The 24002-nt window shown below is 47.2% G+C and overlaps 1 protein-coding gene across 1 annotated transcript; it reads right to left on the bottom strand.

Annotated features, from left to right (window-relative positions):
* Positions 1-13038: 13038 nt before the first annotated feature.
* On the bottom strand, positions 13039-20472 carry LOC127295087 (uncharacterized). The gene is made up of 8 exons (XM_051324997.2): positions 20331-20472; positions 18906-18929; positions 18277-18382; positions 17695-17763; positions 14321-14817; positions 13938-14199; positions 13466-13674; positions 13039-13313 (listed from the first exon to the last, which is right to left on the bottom strand). The coding sequence occupies exons 1-8, from the start codon at positions 20333-20335 to the stop codon at positions 13247-13249; spliced, it is 1239 nt and encodes a 412-aa protein (XP_051180957.1). The 5' UTR covers positions 20336-20472; the 3' UTR covers positions 13039-13246.
* Between the last annotated feature and the right edge of the window lie 3530 nt (positions 20473-24002).

The following is a 24002-nucleotide window of genomic DNA, read 5'->3' as shown; positions in this document are numbered from 1 at the left end:
GCACCAACCCTGAGGACACGAAGGAGATCCAACGCCAAATACAAGATCTCCTCGCCAAAGGCTACGTTCGCGAAAGCCTTAGCCCTTGTGCGGTTCCCGTGATTCTTGTGCCTAAACCGGATGAGACGCAACGAATGTGTATGGATTGTCGCCCCATCAATGCCATTACCGTTCGTTACCGCCATCCCATTCCGCGTTTAGATGACATGCTTGATGAGTTAAGTGGTGCCACGATTTTCTCTAAAGTCGATTTGCGTAGTGGCTACCACCAAATTCGCATGGCCATTGGTGATGAATGGAAAACGGCATTCAAGACCAAGCTTGGTCTCTATGAATGGCTCGTTATGCCTTTTGGTCTTTCCAATGCTCCATCCACTTTTATGCGTCTTATGAATCACATCTTGCGTCCTCTCATTGGCAAGAGTGTGGTTGTCTATTTCGATGATATTCTCATTTATAGCAAAAATCTCGAGGACCATGTGCAACATGTGAGAGAGGTCTTATGCATCTTGCGTCATGAGATGCTTTATGCCAACCTCCCCAAATGCAACTTTGCTCAAAACAAGTTGGTTTTCCTTGGCTTTGTGGTTTCCGCTAATGGGATTGAAGTTGATTCTTCCAAGGTGGAGGCCATCCACAATTGGCCTACTCCTACAAATGTTGGTCAAGTCCGAAGTTTTCATGGACTTGCCGGTTTCTACCGCCGCTTTGTGAAAGATTTTAGCACCATTGCTTGCCCTTTGAATGAGCTTACCAAAAAGAATGTTCCGTTTGTTAGGGCAAGGCCCAACAAAATGCTTTTGATGAGTTAAAGAAATGCCTTACCGAAGCTCCCCTTCTTGTCCTTCCAAATTTTGCAAAAACTTTTGAGATTGAGTGTGATGCGAGTGGACTTGGTATTGGTAGCGTTCTTATGCAAGAGGGCAAACCCGTGGCATATTATAGTGAGAAGTTGGATGGAGCATGCCTCAACTATCCTATTTATGACAAGGAGCTCTACGCTTTGGTTCGTGTTCTTGAAGTTTGGAAATACTATCTTTGGCCAAAAGAGTTTATCATTCATTCCGATCATGAGTCCTTGAAATATTTGAAAAGCCAACACAACTTGAACAAACGACACGCAAAATGGGTCGAGTTCATTGAGTACTTCCCATATGTAATCAAATACAAGAAGGGCAAGAACAATGTAGTGGCGGATGCTCTTTCCCGCAAAAACACCCTTTTGCTTACTCGCTTGGATTTTCATGTTTTGGGACTTGAAGAGATCAAAGAACTCTATCCTTCCGATTCTTTCTTTGCTCCGATATTTGACAAGTGTTCCGTTGAATGAGGAGTGGATGATTTCTATTTGCATGATGGCTACTTGTTTAAAGCTAACAAGATTTGCATTCCCGAGTCTTCTCTTCGAAAGTTGCTTTTGCAAGAGTCACATGGAGGTGGTCTTATGGGACACTTTGGACGAGAGAAGACATATGCCATGCTCTCGACCCACTACTATTGGCCAAGAATGTACCGCGACGTGGAACGCCTTTGCCGCCGGTGCACAACTTGCTTACAAGCTAAGTCTACTTCCAACCCTTATGGCCTTTACACACCATTGCCTATTCCTCATGCTCCTTGGTCGGATATTAGCATGGATTTCATCCTAGGATTGCCTCGCACTAAGCATGGTCATGATTCCATATTTGTTGTAGTGGATAGATTCTCTAAGATGGCTCATTTCATACATTGCCATAAGAGCGACGATGCTTCACACATTGCTTCATTATTTTTCAGGGAAATTGTTCGCCTACACGGAATACCGGCAAGCATTGTGTCGGATCGAGACGTCAAGTTCATGAGCTATCTATGGAAGTCGCTCATGGCAAAGTTTGGAGTGAAGCTCTTGTTCTCATCATCCTCGCACCCGCAAACGGACGGACAAACGGAAGTGGTCAATCGAAGCCTCTCCACTCTCCTACGCATCCTAGTGAAGAAAAACTTGAAGTCATGGGAGGAGTGCCTCCCACACGCGGAGTTCGCCTACAACCGCGCCAAGCACTCGACAACATCAAGGAGTCCCTTCATGGTCGTCTACGGCTTCGAACCTCCCACGGCACTCGACATACTACCACTTCCCCTTCATGAGCGGACGAACATGGACTTCGACAAGCGCACCGCCGTCATGAAGAAACTACATGAAGAAACAAGAGAAACCATTCAAGAACATGTGCTTCGTCAAGCTACCCGCCTCAACGCCAAGAAGAAGGAACGCATATTTCAAGAAGGCGACCTCGTTTGGATCCACCTCCGGAAGGAAAGGTCCCCTCATGAACGCAACTCAAAGCTCAAGCCAAGAGGAGATGGACCCTTCAAGGTCCTCAAACGCATCAACAACAACGCCTACGTCATCGACATCCCAACCTCCAAGTACTTGGTGAGCAACACGTTCAACGTTGCGGACTTATCGCCATATCATGAAGATGAGGAGGCACACGAGTCGAGGACGACTCTTTCCCAAGGGGGGGAGATGATGCGGGGTGGCCTTCGGACACCTCCACACCAAGACCAACAAGTCCCCCAAGTGGACCGATGACGCGAGCTCGGGTTAAAGCGCTACACGATGAGGTGAACTCGCTCCTCACCACCCTTGATCTCGATACCCCTTTGGATGGAATGCTACCTCATGTCGATGTGCTTTGTGTCATTAGGTACAAGGCTCATCAAGACCCCGGAGAGGAGGATACGCCAAGGTCAAGGGAAGGGGAGGAGCAGCGGGACTTGGAGATGAGCACGAAGCTGGACCCGACGACACTCGAAGCGCACAAAGGAAGAAGAGGAAGATGGCCGGCCCAGGACCCGGTCGGACCGACCCCACGTACAGGCCATCCGGTCCCAGGCCCGGTCAACCGGGCGCCCAACCGGATTTCCCTCGGTCCTGACCAGCATCGTACCGGGGAGCAACCGGACGGAAACTTGCGAGGTTTCCGGTTGGCGCCCGGTCGACCGGCCCCATGACCGGACCACCCGGTCATCGGTCGGCCCGACCGGCCCTGCACCGGATCCGACGGGAATGACTCACCAAACTGCCTAAGTTATCCACTTGTGTACCTTTTCGCCTTGCTGGCCATGTAGGCCTATATAAGCAGCCTGGACCCCTCCTTTACCCCTTAGACTTGAATTGAGCTTAAACACTACTTTGAGCTTTGTCTCCCTAGGGTTAGCATCCCTTTGTAATCAAGGCATCCTTGTTGTTGATTTGGCTATTGTTGAGTGAGATTCTAGTGCAAGCACTCTCTCTCCCTCACCAATCTCCTTTCTCCAACACCAATCTCTCACCGGGAATTCTGCCGCGTGCCTCTTCCGGGTGATTCTATTGGCGTGGTCCATCGAGCCACGGGAGTAAGTATCGGGTGTATCGGGTTGGTGTGCGTGTGTGAGTACGGTGTTCTTCGTGTTCTTCGTGTTCCTCGCGCTCTCCCACCTTCTCCCCTCGATTTTGGGTCAAATCGCGAGATCGGGCCAATCCCTAGATCTCAGCTCTCATCATTGTCCATCCACCACTTCATGGGAGAACCGTCATGGACTACAACAAGGACGCCCGCACCACGACGGACATCCCTAAGGATACAAGGGCAACTATACAAGAACATGTACTTCACCAAGCTACAAGGATCACCATCTCGGACCTCTCACCACATCATGGAGATGAGGAGGAACAAGAGTCGAGGACGACTCTTCCCCAAGGGGGGAGATGATGCGGGGTGGCTTTTGGACACCTCCGCCTCAAGACCGACAAGTGCAGCCCCGCCTATCGTCGACGCTACACCATGGCCAAAGAGTCCCCCAAGTGGACCAACCACCCTAACCCACGCTACACGTGACAAGGTGAACTCCTTCCTCTCGACACTCGACCTCGTCAATACCTTGGATGGAATGCTACCTCATCTCGGTGTCTTGCATGTCTATAGGTACCGACGTCGACAAGGACCAAGAGAGAAGGTGATACGGGGCGACCTTCGGTCTTCACCGCATCATGTGCTTCATCGCCAAGACGGCACGCTAAGGTGAATCTTCTCCTTTACGCGTGCCTCGAATCGCCTATTTGGAATGATATACTACTTCATACTCTGTCACTTCTTGATGATAGGAACTCGACGACAAGTACGGAGGGAAGAGAGGATGGCACGGAGACCCGAGGACGCAAGGCCGATGTCACGGAAGCTTGGAAGAGAAGGAGGAAGAGGAGCTGGAAGCTCCAGGGCCGGCACTGCCGCCCTACACAGCCGGCATCGCGCCGGGGCAAGATCGCGCTCTCCCCACGCCGGCACTGCCGCCGTGGTCGTGACCACTCACAATCTAAACCCTAATCTGCCACATGTATGGCTGTGCTTGTATCTTAGTTTCCCCAAACTACCCCTCCTTAGTGGTTCCCTATAAATGGACCTCCACCCCCCACCTTCATGAAGGAGAGATGATGTTTAGATGAATTGGCTTATGCCTCTACTATCCCTTTGTGGATTTGGGTAACCCCCACCTTAGGTTAATTCCTATTGTACCACCCGGGCTCCTTATCGACTCGTGAAGATCTCTTTGGTGACTTCTACCGTTTGTTTGATCTTTTGCTTGCACTTCTACCTTTTAGTCTTTTGCTTGCACTTCTATCAACCTTCCGGTCTTTTCACCCTTCTAGATCTCGCGTGCTTCGATTTGTCGATCTCTTTGCGGGACTTCTACCGGAAGGTCTTTTCCTGCAACCTCTATCGAGTTGGTGGTTCGGGCCAACGAGAACAAACCGATTGTGTTGTGTGCGTGTGTTTGTATCGTGTTCTTCGCGTTCATCCACTTCCCTGCGAATCCCCCTCCGCTATCACACTCACCCGGGTCAATTCGTGAGATCGGGCAACCCACACGGGCTTAGCCCGCATCATATGGTATCTGAGCAAAGGTTGCCACGGATTTGACCCTCCGATTCCACCAATTTCGTCCAAAAATTTCCCCAAAAAAATTTCCCCAAAAAATAGCTCGAATTTGGATCTCTGGATTTGTTGAGTTGTTTGTGGTTTTGGTCCACAGATCTGTTGTCTTAGTGGCTGATCTACATCCCTGCAAAATTTCGTGGTCAAATTCCTTGTATATCTTCGTGAATCGACGATTTTCTGGCCAATTTTCCGCTGCTCACGAAGAACAGTTCGTCCTGTTCGTGCTCACCGGCACTGCCGGCCGATTCCTGGCGGCACTGCCGGCCCCCATCATCTTCAACCTCCCGCCTGCCACACCTGCGCCCCACTTCCACCAATCATCGGCCAAACCACCACGGCGCCGCGCCTCTGCAGCAAGTCGACCCCGCCTCCCCTGCCGCGCGCCTCCCTTACCCCGTTTCCGTCCCGACCACGCCTGGCCGCTCGCCAACCTCCAAGCTCGCGCTCAGGCCTCACCCAGCTCCCGCCCGCGCCAGGCAAGGCACCACGCCCGCCGCTCGCCTTCCGCCTCGCCTGCAGCGCGCTCGCCCGCCTTGGCCCGCTCCACGCCCGCCTCCACGCAGCTACCGCCAACCACCGCCCGCGCCCACGCCCATCCGCTCGTCGCCCCGCACAGCGCCGCCTGCACCACGCCCGCCCTTGGCCAACCTCGCCGCCGGCCCACGCCAACACCAGCAGGCGCGCCCGCACAAGCAGCAGCAGCGCTCGACCGCCGCCCGCCTCACTCGCCCCGCTCCACGCCACGCCCAGGCCCCTGCCGCTGGTCGCGCCTCCATCCCTTGCCGCTCGACTGCAGGCCGCGCCAGCCCAAGCTACAACCGCATAAGCCAACAGCAGCTCCAATTCATTCGTGCACGCCCGATTCAGCTCAGCCGATTCAGCTCAGGCAAAATTCACGCAAGCACAACTAGATCTCCACCAAACTACACTCACCGGCAGTTCCGGCAAGTCCCAAGCGGCACTACCGTCCGCGTCACCCCGGCAGTGCCGGCCGTTCCACACCGGCAGTGCCGGCCATGTATATGTGCTGTGCAAGTTTGGTTCAGTTTTGACTCCACTTTTTGCCCCAAATTTTTACAACTTTCCGACGCCCGTTTGACTCCAAACTTTAACAACATCCTCCAACTACCCCACATAGTCTACGTCTAATTTTTGACGATTTTTGGAGCCCAACTTTTGACCGCTCGTTTTGACCCAACTTTTCGGGTATTGACTTAATTTGCTCGGTTTCCGATTTGGAGTGCATTGGTTGTCTATTTCGCTTCCGCGCCTACGCCAACACCGCGACGACACCTTTGGCACCCCGGATTCCGGCGCAACTTCGACACCATCATCGACACCACCTCGATCATCGCAAGTTCGTGTGCTTGACACCGCCTAACATCAATAGGTATAACTTGCCCCACCCCTTGTAGCCCCGTTTCTTTCTTTGTGTACCTATCCCATTGAGAGTGGCTTTTCGAGTGTTGCGAAGCATTGCACAAGTGTCACGACCGTGAGAGGGTGTGTGTGCGTTGTCTTGAGCAAAGCTCCGAAGCAAGCTCGGTGAGAAAGATACACAAAAGAAGAAAAAGTGTGACATAGAGAAAAGAAAGCTTTTAAGCATAGAAAAAAAAAAGTGAAAAAAAAAGAGAAAAAGAAAAAGGAAATACAAAAAGAGTGTGTGTCCACCGATACAAAGGAGTGCAAAGCTTGTGAGCACTAAGAGAGAAAAGAGAATAGTGGCATTTGTGCAAATCTAGTTGCTTCTCTCATATGCAACCAAGCTACGGTCTCTCTTGTGTTGGCGCGACACCGAGCTAATAGTCTTCGTTAGGACCATCTTTGTTACTTGCTCACTTTCTTGGTCGCGCTAACCCCATTGTTCTTCCTTGTGTGTGTTTCCGTGTTTCCTTGACATAGATCACCGCTTTTGACATTTGACTTTGGATCTTACCCACATTTGACAATAGACATTTTCTTTGGTTCTTTTCGTTTGCTATCCACTTCCTCACCTACCACCATATAGAGTTCTTAGCCTTTTGCGTGTGCTTTGAGTGTGTGTGTGAGTACATATCGGTTATTCTCTAACTTGAACCATTTTCTCGATTTTGGTTTGCGAGTTTTGATCTTTTGGTAGTTTTCCTTCCACCACATACATACACCCTTCCTAGTGAGAGCCACCCAAAATGACCCCACAAGAAAAGGCCGAGATGAGAGCCTACTTTGCCGAGCTAGAAGCTCTTGAAGCCAATATGACCACCCAAGATAAAGCCGAGTGCAAATCCTACTTCAAACAACTTGAGAGCAAGAATGATACACCACATGAGTTGAGTGAGGACGCTTTGATTTCTAACACATTAACCTCTACTCCTCTTGTGTTGTCTTCTTCTTTGCTAGATTGCTCGGACATCGGCGACGCCATTGCCATGGAGATGAGGGACTCCACTATATGTGAGATGAGCGACTCCACTATATGTGAGATGAGCGACTCCACTAGATGTGAGATGAGTGACTCCACTATATGTGAGATGAGCGACTCCACTATATGTGAGATGAGTGCATCCACTATATGTGAGCTTGAGTGCATACACTTCGAGAGCATGAGTGATACACCATGTGAGATGAGAGTGGTAGTTGATAGGTCATGTAAGGCCATTTCGAATTCTAACAACTTACCCTCTACCTCTAGTGTGTTTCCTTGTGTCTCATTAGGTCCCATGGATGACGAGACGCCGATCATGGAAAAGAAGATGTACATGGTGCATGAAGATGATGCTATCACACCATGCTTGATTGAAGATGAACATGGAGGCCACATGGAGCCTACCTCTTCCACAACACCCACTTCAAATGAGTCGGACTACAAAGGTACCTATATGGGTGTTGATGATGCCATGATCCCACTAGTGGACATGATGCTTGATGAGTGCATGCATGAGTTGGATGATCCTATTGCTATGTCATATGCTTCTTTCACTTTCCCTTGTGATACTTGTGATACCACCATTGTTGATCATGTGGAAGTAGTTGCTTATGATAATATGTCCATGCCATGCTATGAGAGTTTCACTTTCTCTCCTATTGCTTGCAATATGTTGAACAATTTCTCTTTCCCATGTATTGCTTGCAATGAAATTGATGATGCTAATGCTTGTGTTGTGACAACCTTGATGAACAATTGCTCTTTCCCTAGGTTTGTCGACAACAATGCTAAAATGTTGAACATGTTTTGTGCTAGATGCTTGCAATACTCTCCCATTAATGCAACCAAAATGTTGAATACTTGCTCTTTCCAATGCTTGATTTGCAATGATGTTAATATGCTTGTAAATGAGATTGCCCCCATAGCTCTCTCAAATTTTGGAGACTTTGCATATATCCATGTTGAGCATGTTCCCATGTTTACTCCACATATTCACCATATCTATTATGATGCTTTGCTTAACGCTAATGGTGATGTGCAAAAGAAATGGACCATCATGATGGATGATGTGTTCATATACCATGCACACACGTTCTTTGCTTTGCCTATTGTGTGTGTAGGTACAAGAATGGCAATGTCAACCTCGATTGAGCACGAGTTGACAAAGAGAGCTCTAGAGAGCATAATACAAGTAAGTTCAAGATCGAACCCGGCTCTAATACCTTTCCCATGCTTTGCATTGAACATGCCGAAAAATTTCTCTTTCTCTTGGTTCTTTTGCAAGCATGATGATGTGATTTTTACCGTTGGTGTTGCCTCAAACAAGTTGAGCAATTTCTCTTTCCTTTGGTTTGTTGGCACGCACGGTTGTGCAAATTTCTACTTGGTGAACTTTTTGGATGATATGTTGTGTGTTGCACCAAATATGAGGACCAATTTCTCTTTCCAATGGTTTGTGTGCACACATGTTGATGATATTTTGGACACTTCCACTTATGTGTTTTGGCCAAATTCTCCTCTTGTTGCGTCAAGGATGTTGAACAAATTCTCTTTCCGATGCCTTGAGTGCAACAATGCACATGAGTTTCTACATGAGATGGACATCATAGTCGTCTCACATCTTGGAGTTTTTGTGTTTCCATATTTGGAAGATGTTCATACGGAGTTCTTACACATTGACCTTGCACATGCCTTATTCTTGATAAATTTGTGTTGTGCTAACGGTGTTGTGAACATGAATGGACATGTCGTTGATGATATGATCCTCTATCACGCACACATATACTTTGCTTGGTCTTTGTTGTGTGAAGGTACATGTGACTTGTGGATGAGCGTCAATGAGTGGTTCCGCCCACATACTTCGACGACCCAAGATCTATCGATGAGAGCACACCGACATTATGCAAAGGTGACCTCCTTCTACTTGCGCTCTCTTGCTAAACCCGTGGAACATTGGCTATGCTTTGAGTGTTGTTTGGCTTTTCTTGTGCTATTGATAGGGCTCTTGACAAGTGAAGCGACATTCAAGCGTTGGTGTCATCTACCTCCTCTACACATTCATGAAGATTTATCGTCGAGGACGACTCTTTTTCAAGTGGGGGGAGATGATACGGGGCGACCTTCGGTCTTCACCGCATCATGTGCTTCATCGCCAAGACGGCACGCTAAGGTGAATCTTCTCCTTTACGCGTGGCTCGAATCGCCTATTTGGAATGATATACTACTTCATACTCTGTCACTTCTTGATGATAGGAACTCGACGACAAGTACGGAGGGAAGAGAGGATGGCACGGAGACCCGAGGACGCAAGGCCGATGTCACGGAAGCTTGGAAGAGAAGGAGGAAGAGGAGCTGGAAGCTCTGTGGCCGGCACCGCCGCTTCTACACGCCGGCACCGTCGCCGCCGGGAGATCGCCGCCCTCCCCACGCCGGCACTGCCGCCGTGGTCGTGACCACTCACAATCTAAACCCTAATCTGCCACATGTATGGTTGTGCTTGTATCTTAGTTTCCCCAAACTAACCCTCCTTAGTGGTTCCCTATAAATGGACCTCCACCCCCACCTTCATGAAGGAGAGATGATGTTTAGATGAATTGGCTTATGCCTCTACTATCCCTTTGTGGATTTGGGTAACCCCCACCTTAGGTTAATTCCTATTGTACCACCCGGGCTCCTTATCGACTCGTGAAGATCTCTTTGGTGACTTCTACCGTTTGTTTGATCTTTTGCTTGCACTTCTACCTTTTGGTCTTTTGCTTGCACTTCTATCAACCTTCCGGTCTTTTCACCCTTCTAGATCTCGCGTGCTTCGATTTGTCGATCTCTTTGCGGGACTTCTACCGGAAGGTCTTTTCCTGCAACCTCTATCGAGTTGGTGGTTCGGGCCAACGAGAACAAACCGATTGTGTTGTGTGCGTGTGTTTGTATCGTGTTCTTCGCGTTCATCCACTTCCCTGCGAATCCCCCTCCGCTATCACACTCACCCGGGTCAATTCGTGAGATCGGGCAACCCACACGGGCTTAGCCCGCATCAGAAGGAACTCCCATGGTGCAAGGAAGAAGAGAAGAAGGAAGAAGGGAAGAAGAGAAGAAGGAAGAGGAAGGAGAAGAGAGAGGAGGAGGGCCAGCCGGCCCCAGGGCCGGCCAACCGGCCCCCAGACCGGGTCAGCCGACCCCAGGCCCGGTCTGACCAGCCTACCAACCGGATTTGTCCGGTTTGGACCGGATCCCGCGCTGGTGCCATCCGGAAGCAGTCCCGGGGCTTCGGGAGCCCCACCCGGTCACCATCCGGCCCAGACCCCGGTTTGGACCGGGTTGGCCGGTCCCAGGCCCGGTCCAACCGGCCCCTGGACCGGATTTCACGGGTTTGACTCGACCGGTTCGGCCCGAGTCAGTCCACTGCATACCTATTCGACCCAAGTCGCCTTGTACCTCTATATAAGCACCTAGGTCGCCCCCTTTACTCTTTAGACATAATTTGAGCTTAAACTACTTTTGAGCTTTATCTCCCTAGGGTTAGAATCCCTTTGTAATCCAAGGCACTCTTGTTGTGGATCTGGATATTTGTGAGTGAGATTCTAGTGCAACCCACTCTCTCTCCCTCACCAATCTCCGTCTCCAACCCCAATCTCTCACCGGGAATTCTACCTCGCGTCTCTTCCGGGTGATTCTATTGGCGTGGTCCATCGAGCCACGAGGGTAAGTATCGACTGTATCGGGTTGGTGTGTGTGTGTTCTTCTCGTGTTCTTCGCGTTCTTCATCTTCCCCACCTTTTCCCCTTTGGATTTTGGGTCAATCGCGAGATCGGGCCAAACCCTAGATCTCAGATCTCATCAGTGAGATTCTAGTGTGCTCCACTCCCTCTCTCTCTCACCGGTCTCCGTCTCCAACCCCAATCTCTTACCGGGAATTCTACCTCGCGTCTCTTCCGGGTGATTCTATTGGCGTGGTCTATCGAGCCACGAGGGTAAGTATCGACTTTATCGGGTTGTTTGCGTGTGTTCGTTCGTCGTGTTCTTCGCGTTCTTCATCCTCTACCTCTTTCCCCCTTTGGATTTCGGGTCAATCGCGAGATCGGGCCACTCCCTAGATCTTAGATCTCATCAGAAGAGTGTCAGGATTAAAAATATCTAACCATTTGATCACATCATATGCAAGTAATTAGCGTCACCTTAGGGAGTTGACAACATAGGAGACTCGTGATGGTGGGCCACTACCGGATTATGTTTCCAAGGAAGTAGTGCTTGTAAGCTTTCCATCACACTGCCTTGTGTGACAGCAACAGCCTTTGTACTTCATACTCATCAAAACCGATGTCGGCGAAGTCATAACCACTCTAATCATTGGAGTCGGTGTGTTCTACGCCCAATACCATCTGAAGAACCAGGGTGCAGGTATCGGCATTTGGTCGAACACGGTACATAAAGAATAACCACATTGATATGTCATATTACAACTTTTTTTGTATAGAAAAGGGAACATCTGAACAGCTTTTGCACAGGCACATGACAAAAATGACCAAATTTGGGGCAACATCACATGAATAAACGAATTGAATTCTATCTTTACCTCTTCGATCTTGTCGTTGTCCAGGTTCACCTTCCCAAGTCGCAGTCCCGAGCACTTATGTGAACCAACTAACCAAAATTAATTCAGTTAAACGCCAAGACCTGAAATCAGGCATGGGGAGGAAGGAAGCAGAGGGGAGACTTGATGCTTACATCGATATGTCTTTGCCGCCGTCGTCGCATCAGAAATCGATCCATATCGCAATCGTCGTCATCAACAGCCAGTGGCTTGGATGCTCGAGACCTCGTTGGATATGGACACCACTTCCGCCTCTAACCTGGATTGTAGAAGCTTTAGGAACCGGGAATAATTCTTTTGTGGATAACATGTAGTTGAGCCAGATTGTGGAATCCCACGCCTGCACATGGACGGCCACGGCCGGAGCTTGCTGGCGAGGCACACGTAATAAGGACCGCGAATGGAGGCGGGGTCGGAGAGGGAAGAAGAAGATGGGCTCGCCGTCGACGACTCGACGGGGAATATGGGGAGGTAGGGACGCGCGGTGGAGGCCGCCCTCCTCGGCCCTGGCCGACGGCAGTCTATCGCGAGCGCGAGGTGCGCATGCTGGTTTGGCGGCACAGCGGTGGTTGGGGTGGAGGACGCTACGCGAGGTGGAGGACAGCAGCGGCGGTGCTCATGCTGGGGTGTCACGAGATCTGATCCGAGGGGGGGCGGGCTCGAGCGCGATGGAGGGAAAATAGGATATTTTGGACGAATGGGTAACCGAGTGGCATCTATACGTATTAAGTGATTTGGTGGGAGGGTAAAATAGTCAGATGTAAAATATGCATGACCAAACTGGAGGAAACACAACCGAGATAGAGAAAATGGATCTCCCTGTTGGAGATACCCCTTACAGCCTGAACCGTGGCCATTATGCTTCGAAGTAACCTTTCTCATAATACAGAACATAAGCTCTGTCAATCGCTCTAAAGGTGCATGTCCAACCATGAGTCTGAGGTTGGACGATGAATCAAGACCTGGTGAAATTTCTACAACTTATATCCAGTTCATGCACTAACTAGGCCATATGTCAGGTATCGGACCTGCAAAAGTTACTTCATACCACGTACATGCACATGCATGAAAGGTAATACAAAGCATGGTGCATAACGTTCCTTTAATAACGCAACATTTTTTTCAGATCCCAGTACAATATTGTTCAAACGACTTATCCGGAATGGCGCTATAGCACTTAGGAGATTACAGGAAACATCTATCCAGTAATAAGCAGCAAAAGGATGGCCACTGAATCGACAAACATGGGATACAAAGAAATACTCAAAGCAGCATCCACACAGACATCACACTTCATTCTTCCTCCTCAGCCTCCTCAAGCCATTTGACAAAAGGCTCCAGGGTTTTCACAAATGATTGCCTGCCAGTTAGTAAGTTACAGTTATAAGGAGCTTCAGGCATATTAACTGAGACGCATACAGCGATCCTACAAAATACTTGTAACACATGGCATTTCAGTTGCATGCACATGATCAAATAGGTTTGATGCAAAGGATAAAATAGTGTTGTTACCTCCCTTTTTGGTTCGAACCCTTTCGGAACCAAAGAAGTATGGTATCTTCAGCCAAGACATCTTGATCATACAGTGATCTTACAATTTCAGGGAACAGCTTCATCAGCTTAGCATCCTCGTAGCACTGTGTCTGCACCTTGTATATAAGTTCCAGTTCTAGCTTTCCACTTGTGCAAAAAGCATTCATAAGACCAGCCCAAGCATTCACCTGTAAATGCAAAGAGAAAACAGAACAAATAAGATGCATCCTTTTCATTTAAAATAACTCGTAATTACATGTCTAACTTCTTTATTCATGACAGGTCACGATTGCTATAGATTCCAAGAATGTAACAAATGGTCCAATTCCCCTTTACATGACTGTCAACACATATAGACATGTTATCTTTATATGTTGTCTTTATTGTGAGTTATGCTTTTGCCTGTAAGATAATTGCAAGATAAAACACAAATCCAATACAGAGATCTTACCTGCCGAAGTGCTGAATTTGAATTTTGTTGCTGGTTCTTTCCAGACCACTGAACAGCTTCCATCAGAACATCCCACAGCATGCGGACAACCTCTAAATCAGGAAACTGAGCATCCTTCACCTGTTGCTTGACAACCTCAGTGACTTCAGAAATTTCAGCTTCTTCGCTGATCATGGTGGTCAGTGTTGACTTTATCTCCTTGAGTTTAACTTCAAACATTTTCTTGTCATTGTACTCAACAAGACTAGTCAAACCTTCTTTGCTGATGCAAGCACAAGAAAAAAAATAAGAAGACAGTGAACTAAGGAACAAACATTTCCACATGCAGATGAAAACATAATAAAGAAACTGAAACCAAAGACAAGCATTGTCAACCAACTCACGTGAAATGCTCAGATAAAGCCTCAGAAGTTCTCTTTCCTGAGGGAAAAAATTCCAGTAAATTGTCCTCCATTTTGCCTTTCTTCAAAAGTGCAATCAGATCATCCAAACTATTTTCCTTGAGATATTCCTTGAAAAACTCAGTAATGAACGAAAGCACTATCCCTTTGGCAACAAGATTGTCCTTGAGCAATGGCTGAAAGACAGTTTCAGGTGGAAGACCTGATAATTTCTGCGAAAATGCAAGTGCTGTGAAAATGGCAAGTTTCTGCCTCTCATTTTCTTCAAAGAACTCCAAGGATTGGAGGAATTTGCGCATAACATTTTCAAGACTCTTTATCAAGAAAGGCCTCCTGCGTAATGTTTTCTGAATAAAGAGGACATAAGGCAAAATTGATTCACGTTGCGCTGCACAGTCGATGAGAGAATAGGGGTGGCGCTCTCCTTCTTCTTCCGGTTTAATTGTGCCAGGTTGAGTACGCACTCCAATGAAAACAACCTGCATTGGCTCAAAATTCAATTTTTGAATTGCATGGTAAAAGTAGACAGCAAGAGATTAACTATCTATTCCAGTAATCACACTGTGCAACAGTTAGTGTGAAAAAATAAGCAGGAATCAGAATGAATTTTTTTTTTGAATGGGACACTGGAAAAGAAGACAAAATCAGCAAATTACAAATCTCAGATACCAAACAAGAAAAAGACAAACCAGCCAACAAAACTTATCCAACTTCCACCAGTCATCTAGCAAGCAGATAATGATAATCTGAACATTTAGCTTTATGTATCATAACTACTCCCTCAGTTCAAAAATGTAAGGCATTCAAATTTTGTCTAAAGCCAAACATTTCTATGTTTGACCGATTTGCAGAAAAATACGAACGTATACAATACTTAATCAGTATCAATACATCCATCATTAAGTACATTTTTATATTCTACTAGCAAACATGCCTGTGCATTGCACCGGGAGAGAAAAAAATACCATCTTCTGAATGGTAACGGTTTGTACAACCCAAATTTAGGCACAAAATGAACCAACATAAGCCTAGCCTTAGTTTGGCCATTTATCTTATAATTAATTTTTATTATCTTCATATATGATCTACTCTGGTAAACTTTCGATTTTTTCCTTAATTTACTATTTTAACCTGTTTTCAATTTTTTTCCGAATATACCGATGACAATCCTAGAACAAATTCTCCGATTCACATATGACAACTGATTGTAAAAGTTTATGGCCGAATCTCCGGCTAATAAATAAAATTGGTGGTGCCTAGGAACACCCAACTTCATAACAGATCCTGATGTGAATGTTATCTTTTCAATTAAGCGTGTAGTATATTCAGAAGGATGAACACATATAAAAGCCAGTACTTTGCATTACAGATGAATGGATGCTAATACCCCCTTCCACCTGATGCTTTGCAGTTAAATTGGTACATATTGCTAGTACAGTATAGTTCAGTCCTGCCACGAAATATTTAGAATGGTTGCTGCAGAATGACTATTTTTGCCCAAATGAAGAATGTGACCATTATTTAACTCAATGCTAGACGCGACCTGACCGCGAAGTACTGCAAACTGAACCTGACGTGATGTAAAACTGTAGCAGATATCTGGGCCTCATGCAAACTAAAGGTAGATGTATTCATATAGGATGTGAGCATGACCGTGGCCATACCGACGGCAACGAAATCGCAGGTGCCAGGCGCAGTTCGGGAGCCCTGGAAAACAGCCGCATCGAGTCTGCTCCATGCGCGGTAGTTATATTGGTGGCAGTATCGACGACATTTAGGACTTGTTCCGTTAAACCACTTTTCAAGGGTATTGAAGTGTATTGGGATGGATTGGGGTGTATTTTGACTTATGGGGGGATTAAATCTCTCTCAATCCCTTCCAATCCACGTGTATTGTGAGTGAACCGATAAAGGCCTTAGGGGCGTGGAGAAGAGCAGCGCGGGAGCATCGTAAAATTCACCTTGGTCCAGATCCATAACGGCTTTGAGTGGGCGACTATCTGAGAGATTTTGGCAGGTCTTACTTGATGGTGCAACGTCTCTCGTCGAGGATGATCTACTTTGTGGCGGTGCAGGTGACGTTGTTTGCTGACCTGTAGCCACGTGAATGCACGAGTGATCGGGCATGGCTTCAAGGACATGCTGGAAACATCTCCCAGGCTTGTTAGCAGAGCTTAATCCAAGAAACACTTCATACTTGTCGGGAGGCGTTCCACCTTGGAAGGTGGATGTCAATCCGACAAGCAGATCTTAAGAGTACGGAAGAGCACCAGCATCGGACTGAACTCAGGAGATCCTAGGGCCCGACGTTTTCGATCTTACCACGGCGTTCTGCCTAGTGAACTCCGGCAGGCCATCACGCTGACGTAGCTCTGTAGGAGCCGCCTCCTCGAGCAGCACAGCATCGTTCTCGTGTGCCTCCGATTCCAATACCTCCTCGTCTGGTGCAGACCGGTGAAGGAGAAATCTTCCCGTGGATGGCTCGGAGGCTTCTCGTATGTTTATACCCGACGACGACTTGAGTCCTGGTACTATGTACAGTTCATGTAGGACACGGTTTCCTTAGTCCAGGCCGGAGAGAAGACCTGATACAATACGACACGGCAAAGCGACTAACAAAATTCTAACGTCGGGCGCACACATCAGTGGAGGTGTTTGCCAGGGAGATGAAGACAGAGTTAAAAAAAAAAAAACTTCGAACGAGATGAAGACACCTAAACATACTGCGGGTTGATCCAAGTTCTTTAGGGTTTAAAATGCAAACAAAATCTACTTGACAGTCAGACTACGGGGACAACATCTAATGGACGAACGGACCGCAGGTTGATTACAACTCTTTGAGGGGGTAAAATAAAAAATGAACGACAGACAACAGAACCCTTATTCCCTTTATTATTAGGTATAGATATAGTTTTCTTGCTAATGTAAATATGGATAGTTTGAGACATTGGTCAAATTTTCTAAGGCTTGACCTAGCCTTATACTTTGGAATAGGGGGGTGCACTATGAGTATGTTAAAAGACTGAACATAATGGATTGCACACAGAGAAAGGTTAAAACTTAACTACGAAGAACTCAAAACCATTTACTTTAAAAGTTCAATGTGCATATGTGAAGATGCATGCCCGAAGATTATAACATCGAAATTGCAAATAACAAGCCAACTATGTATGTACATAAAATTCACAGAAGAAGAAATAATGCAAAAAACAGTCTCAAAAAGAACTTGCAATAAAAACTTTCAAAATAAGAATAGCCAGTGTAGTCAAGCTGTCAATAAATGTGGATATGTGCAGAAAGGAATGGCCATATGTAATGAAGCACACATGAAAATGCTCAATATATAGACAATTTACCTCAAAGAAAGTGTCACCGTAACGTGAGAAGTTGAGATCCGAGGACTCTATACTTTTGGCAACAAGTTCCTGCCAGGGGCACTTCATTAAGAATTAATTGCTCAGGACAGAAAATATTAAAAAAAAATCAAAGGCCCGTGTCCAAATTACTAAGGTTAGTCTTAGCTACAAATGAAATATTAGGCAGTATAAAATTACCAGTCTAGCTTATCTTCAATAAGCACCACAGCTAATATAAATTTTGCTGTTTTTTCATTTTCTCACAGATACAGGACATGTACACAGAGCAGTTGCATTGACTAACGTAGAAAGTTGACCATATTTCACGTTTCATGAAGTACTCTAGTAGACAAAAGTCCTGAGTTGGTTTGCAAGGAAAAATGCAAGCAAGATATTCTTCAACTTCCTATTCCAAACAGAAGTAATCCTGAGATATCCCTTTGTTTAAAAAATTGCCCAACTGCATCTCTCTTGAGAGAGAGATAGTTTAGATGTATTAAAATCTTTTGACAAGCCCAACTGCAGATCTCTTACAATATTACTGTTGGGGAAATGTCAATAGTATGTTAAGCAGGGCCTAACCAGATCTCCAGCATTATCCAGATAAATCTGGACAATTGCATCAGAGAATGATGCAGGGTCCAAAGGAGCCGCGATATTCCGCTTGCGGGTCTTAATCCGCTGGCCTCTGCACAGAACAAGAAATATAATGCTACACATGATCAATATGAGCTCTCCAAAGAAGTTCCACAGAACACTTAGCATTGACAGAAACGGTGAGATGGAAAGCAAATCACAACTAAAATAAGAGAACAATGTGAAGCAAATAGCATTCAGGAGGTAGAAAGTTTTTTATGTTAGTGTGGAGAGTTGCAATAAGACAACATTAAAACAAATGTCAGAAATCGACAGCAATCATGATATTGTGAACAACAACTTATGTATTTGCAACATGAAGTGTTTCAGAGACTGGCCCAGCTAGCCTTACACGCTACATTTAGAAATCTACAATATGCAGACAACAAAGTGCCATTGAAATGAAATTATTAGTCACATATAACCAAATGGAAAATCAACAGACAGAATTTATCACAGACATGTCACGTTGCACCACAAACTCACAAAAGTTATTATTTCAACAACGATGACACTGGGATCAGGCGACAAAGGAAAATAGAGCACAAGCATATATGAATAAACAAGAGTATTACCCGAGAGTGGGCTTCTCCTTCGAGCTGCAATGAATTGAGAACATAATTAGAGCATACCAGAAGAAAGATGATAGGGAAACAAAAGAGCCAGAAATTTTCCTCAATAGTTGAGTATAATGCCCTACAGATATATACTATTTGTGCAGGTCGATTTCCACTCATTCAACAATCAGATAACAAAGAGCAGAAGTACAAAATGTTCTAAACAGGAGTAGAACACGAATATTACTGAGGGGTTATTTGGTCTCAGCTATAATATTACTGAGCTGCAACGTAAGCATTGGCCTACTACGTAGCACCATACTTTTGTGGCAAGTAACACACATTTGCAAAGTTAGCCTTGACCTGAACAACAAACATGCCCTTACTTTCTGCATAGTTTCTGAAATGACCAGATCTAGCGTAACAGTTAGCGCAAAAAATCTATTAGGTTGCTTAGTTGGTAGATAACATTTGCAAGCCAACAACATTTGCCTAGACTTTGTTTGGTTCCACAGTTTACAAAATAGGCTTGCCAACAAATTATCTGCATATTGGTTTAGCCGTTCCGGTACAAAAAAAAATAGCAAATGATGTCTTAACCTACGCCTATCTGACGGCTAGAAATGGTTAGTCGGCCAAAACCTTGGCTCTTTGTTGCTATATGAATATTTAGATCAAATGAAGTCTAGAGGCTTTCACCAACCTGGGTTCTTTCATCAAATTGCATCAGTTAAAAATCTGAAATATCCATAAGCTCGCAGAGAAATATTCACATGATATCCAGTTATCTACCATGCAATACAAACTCAACAGTGTGGATCAAAAGGAGATCAAATATAATTTTTCCAATAGAAACAGAAAATATAGACAGCTACTCCCCTAGTTTAGCTAGTTGGGTTGAGTTGTATGGCGCGGTGTTGGTCCTTTCTTGGACTTGTACCAAATTTAATGTAAAAAATCAAGGGGCCTATGAAACTTATAGGGGCGCAGCAACTACATCCAAAGTTTCGCAAAATCAAAAAACCATCAAAGTCCATTCGTCGGGGTTATCAAGAAAACCCTAAACATCTGAAAAGAAATTTCAATGCTCATTTCTTAAGCAGAAAACAGACGAATCTATCTTAAACGCAGCAAATCGTTTGATTTACCTCGCAGGATTTAACCGAATAAACTGTTAGATGCCCCCCGAAGACCTAACATGGGACCTAAACTACCAAAATCAGTTGGATCTGATCAAGACCTGACGTAGAATACTGAGACCTTACGATACCCATCAAACACCGTCATTCGCACTCCCAGAATCACTACCGACCACAAATCACTAGTACTAGAACAAGCCCATCCCTCCGATCCAGCCAATCGTACGGAGCTCCGCGGATCCGTCAGGCATACAAACAAGGTAGCTCAGAGATCTACAAAGGCGACGATTGCATCGATTCATACCTCATAAACAACGATCTGGAACGGAGACGAGGTGTCGAGGAGATCGGGGCTTCGAGGGGGACGGCCGGTTGTGCGGCCGCCGAGGCGATGGGGGAGGAGTGTTAAAGAAACCTAGCTCTCGGGCGTGTGCGGCGGCTGTAGCGGTAGTAGTAGCATGAAGTCGGGAGAGGGGGCGAGACGAGTGGTGGGGATTAGCCGGGATCTCTGTCTTGGTGCGGGCGAGACCAGAAGGGCTTTCGCGTCAACCACGCCCGGGTGGGCTGGCCCAATTCGCGTCGACCTCGCTGGAAGCCTGGAACGTCCGCTCGCTGCTGTTTATTACCGTTTTTTTTTTATTAAGCAGCAGGCTGCACACCTTTTATTAATTAAAGCACACTTACATCTACTTCTCCAGACTTGTGAGATTCAAACTAATCTGCACCTGCAGCAGAATACCTGTAGTTTGAGAAAAGAAAAAAAAGGTCAGACATGTCCCTAAACTGGAGCGAGCGCAGGTAGGTGAGAGCGAGAGCGAGCACAGGTAGGTGAGTTCCCCATCGTCGCGGCCGCCGCCTCTCCCCCAACAACACCAACCACCACCATGAACTCCAGCGCCTCCCACCCACCAGGCTTCTTGCACCGCTGGGTTCCGGAGGGGAGCCCTGAGTCCGTCTCATCGGCATCGCCGCGGCGTGACGACCATGTCTCTGGGGTCGGCATCTCTTCGGCGTCGGGAGGGAGGACTTCCTGATCATGTTTGCTTCGGGGGAGCTGAGGAACCACGTCGCTGCGATGCCTCCAGTCCTAGTTGCCGGTGCGCCACTCTCCTTCCGCCCCTGGAAACATCAAGCTCAGGCGGCTCTGGTGCCGATGAGGAGCAAGGTTTCACTGGTGATTGAAGGGATACCACTGCACACCTGGGACACTTCGATGGTTGAGGACCTGCTTGGCAAGAGCTGCGCGGTGGACGCGGTGGCGCCGGAGACGAAGGCGAGAAGTGACATGTCCTTGTTCAAGCTGTTAGCTTGGACCTCGGACCTGGAGGCCATCCCTGTGGCGAGATTGTTGGCTGTCCCGAAGCCTGTTCCTGGATGGGGTGCGTGATATGGGGTGGCCCGATCTTCTCAATAAGCAACGGTGGTGATGATGATCACGGGGTGATAGCAGCGGAGAAACACGATGATGTAGTGGATGATAACTTGTATGACGCAACGAGATCTCTCGATTGGTCCCTGTCGCCAATGCAACAGCTCTCAACCCTGCAATATATTCGCAACTCCACACACTTGCGCACGTAGCCGCCGACCACGAAGCGGTAAGTTGCAACCGTCTAATTCTCAATGGAACAGCAGATCCCACAAGACTTTATCAGGATCTACACAATATCAAGCAATATTGATACGGGGCGACCTTCGGTCTTCACCGCATCATGTGCTTCATCGCCAAGACGGCACACTAAGGTGAATCTTCTCCTTTACGCGTGCCTCGAATCGCCTATTTGGGACGATATACTACTTCATACCCCGTCATATCTTGATGATCGGAACTCGACGACAAGTACGGGGAGAAGAGAGGATGCCATGGAGACCCAAGGACGCAAGGCCGATGTCACGGAAGCGTGGAAGAGAATGAGGAAGAAGCGCTGGACGCTCCAGGCCGGAACTTCCGCCCAACATTGCCGGAACTTCCGCCCAGATGCTGTCAAGACTGAAGATGCTCGCACAACAGAGCTGTGGCCGGAACTTCCGCCCCTGATGGCCGAAACTTCCGCCCAAGACCGGAACTTCCGCCCCGGACGGCCGGAACTTCCGCCCCATCGAACCTCAGCCATATCTCATGCGGTGACCCAGCATACCACTGCATGTTGTAGTATACAAGTCGTTGATATGATCTTTGCGAAGGGACTTCTTCACAATTTGCCATATCCCTCAGAGTGGTACAACAGAAACATTGCAGGTCATAACACTCCATACTTTATTACAAACATTGTCTTAACAAGTTGGTATTCTCACAGGTCCTATGAGAACACCCTAAGATACTACTTAAGTACGATTACAACTCATAACAAATATAAAGAGAGCTCAACAACTTATTTAGGTAAGTTCTACGTTGCTCGGCTCTATGATGCTAAGGTATGTCACTACTCCTCCACCTTCGTGTCATCTGGTCCGTAGACTATCCCATAGTCTACGCCTTCCACTCCGCCGGTAAGATCAGGTTCTTCGTAGACCAGCTCGTAACTTCCTTCTGGTGCTCCATCGTTGATGGCCTCCACTTCCGGATCACAGTCTAGCAAAGGTGTCGAAAGAAAGTGAGTACAGGGGTACTCAGCAAGTTCTAAAAGAATAAAAAGGTGTTTGATGCACTAGCTACGACCATTGATCAGGAAATCGCAGGTCAATGCATGTTTTGAAATCATTTCTTCAAAAGGTTGCTTTTATTATGAAAACTATGCCCGTCAGTCTTCACAGGTTGACTAGAACTGCGTGGAGTTCCTTTCCTGCCGCGTTCGCAGTTCCCTTCCGGAACAAGGAGTGACAGCCACAATTTGATACACTCTGCAGAGGTGCGTTACTTTTCCCACAAGAGATCTCACCCTTTTTGCCATCCGCAGGGACTTGCCCCCGTTCACACTTCCTATGGTGTGAGACCAGGTATAAAGATCCAAGCTGATGAGGTCTAAGACCCCGTGTGTGGCCCGATCTTGCGGTTGACCCGAAATCCAAAGGGGGGAGAGAGGGAGAACGCGAAGAACACGATGAACACGAAGAACACGATGAACTCACGCACGCACACCAACCCGATACAATCGATACTTACCCCGTGGCTCGATGGACCACGCCAATAGAATCAACCCGGAAGAGACACGCGGTAGAATTCCGAGCGGAGAGATTGGTGAGGGAGATGAATCTAGGAGTGGGAGAGAGAGTGGGTAACACTAGAATCTCACACACCAAATCCAATCATCCAACATAGGTTGCCTTGATACAAAGGGGATGAAACCCTAGGGAGACAAAGCTCATCTTCATGTTTAAGCTATCATCTTGTCTAAGGGGTAAAGGAGGGGTCCTAGGTGCTTATATAGAGGTACAAGCCAGCTTGGGCCGAAAAGGTACGCAAGTGGATAACTTAGGCAGCTTGGGGAGTCATTCCCGTCGGATCCGGTTTAGTCGGTCCGACCGGGCCTGGGACCGGTGGTCCGGCCTGGGTCGGCCGATCGGCGGCAACCGACAGCCGGCTGTGGGGCCTGGCCCAACCGGGTTCTGGGGCCAGCCTTCTTCTCCTCTTTCCTTCTTCTTCTTCTTCTTCTTCTTCTTCTTCTCTTCTTCTTCTCTCTTCCTTGCACCATGATGAATGGCTCCTCTTCCCTTCCCTCGCTTACGTGCACCATGGGTGTTCCTCCTCTCCGGTCCTCGATGACTCTTGTACCTAATGACATATAACATGTCGACATGAGGTAGCATTCCATTCAAGGTATCTACGAGGTCGAGTATCGAGAGGAAGGAGTTCACCTTGTCGCGTGTAGCGTGGGTGAGGGTTGAAGGTCCACTTGGGGGACTCTTTGGCCATGGTGTAGCGTCGACGATAGGCGGGGTTGCACTTGATGGTCTTGGTGTAGCGACGTCGGTGATCGGGGCTACATCATCTCCCCCTTGGGGAAGAGTCGTCCTCGACTCTTGTTCCTCCTCATCG

Source organism: Lolium perenne, chromosome 4 (assembly GCF_019359855.2).
Source record: "Lolium perenne isolate Kyuss_39 chromosome 4, Kyuss_2.0, whole genome shotgun sequence".
In the NCBI taxonomy this organism is placed as follows: Eukaryota; Viridiplantae; Streptophyta; class Magnoliopsida; order Poales; family Poaceae; genus Lolium; species Lolium perenne.
Note: the sequence above shows the minus strand (reverse complement) of the source record. Positions and strands in the feature narration are given on the sequence as shown.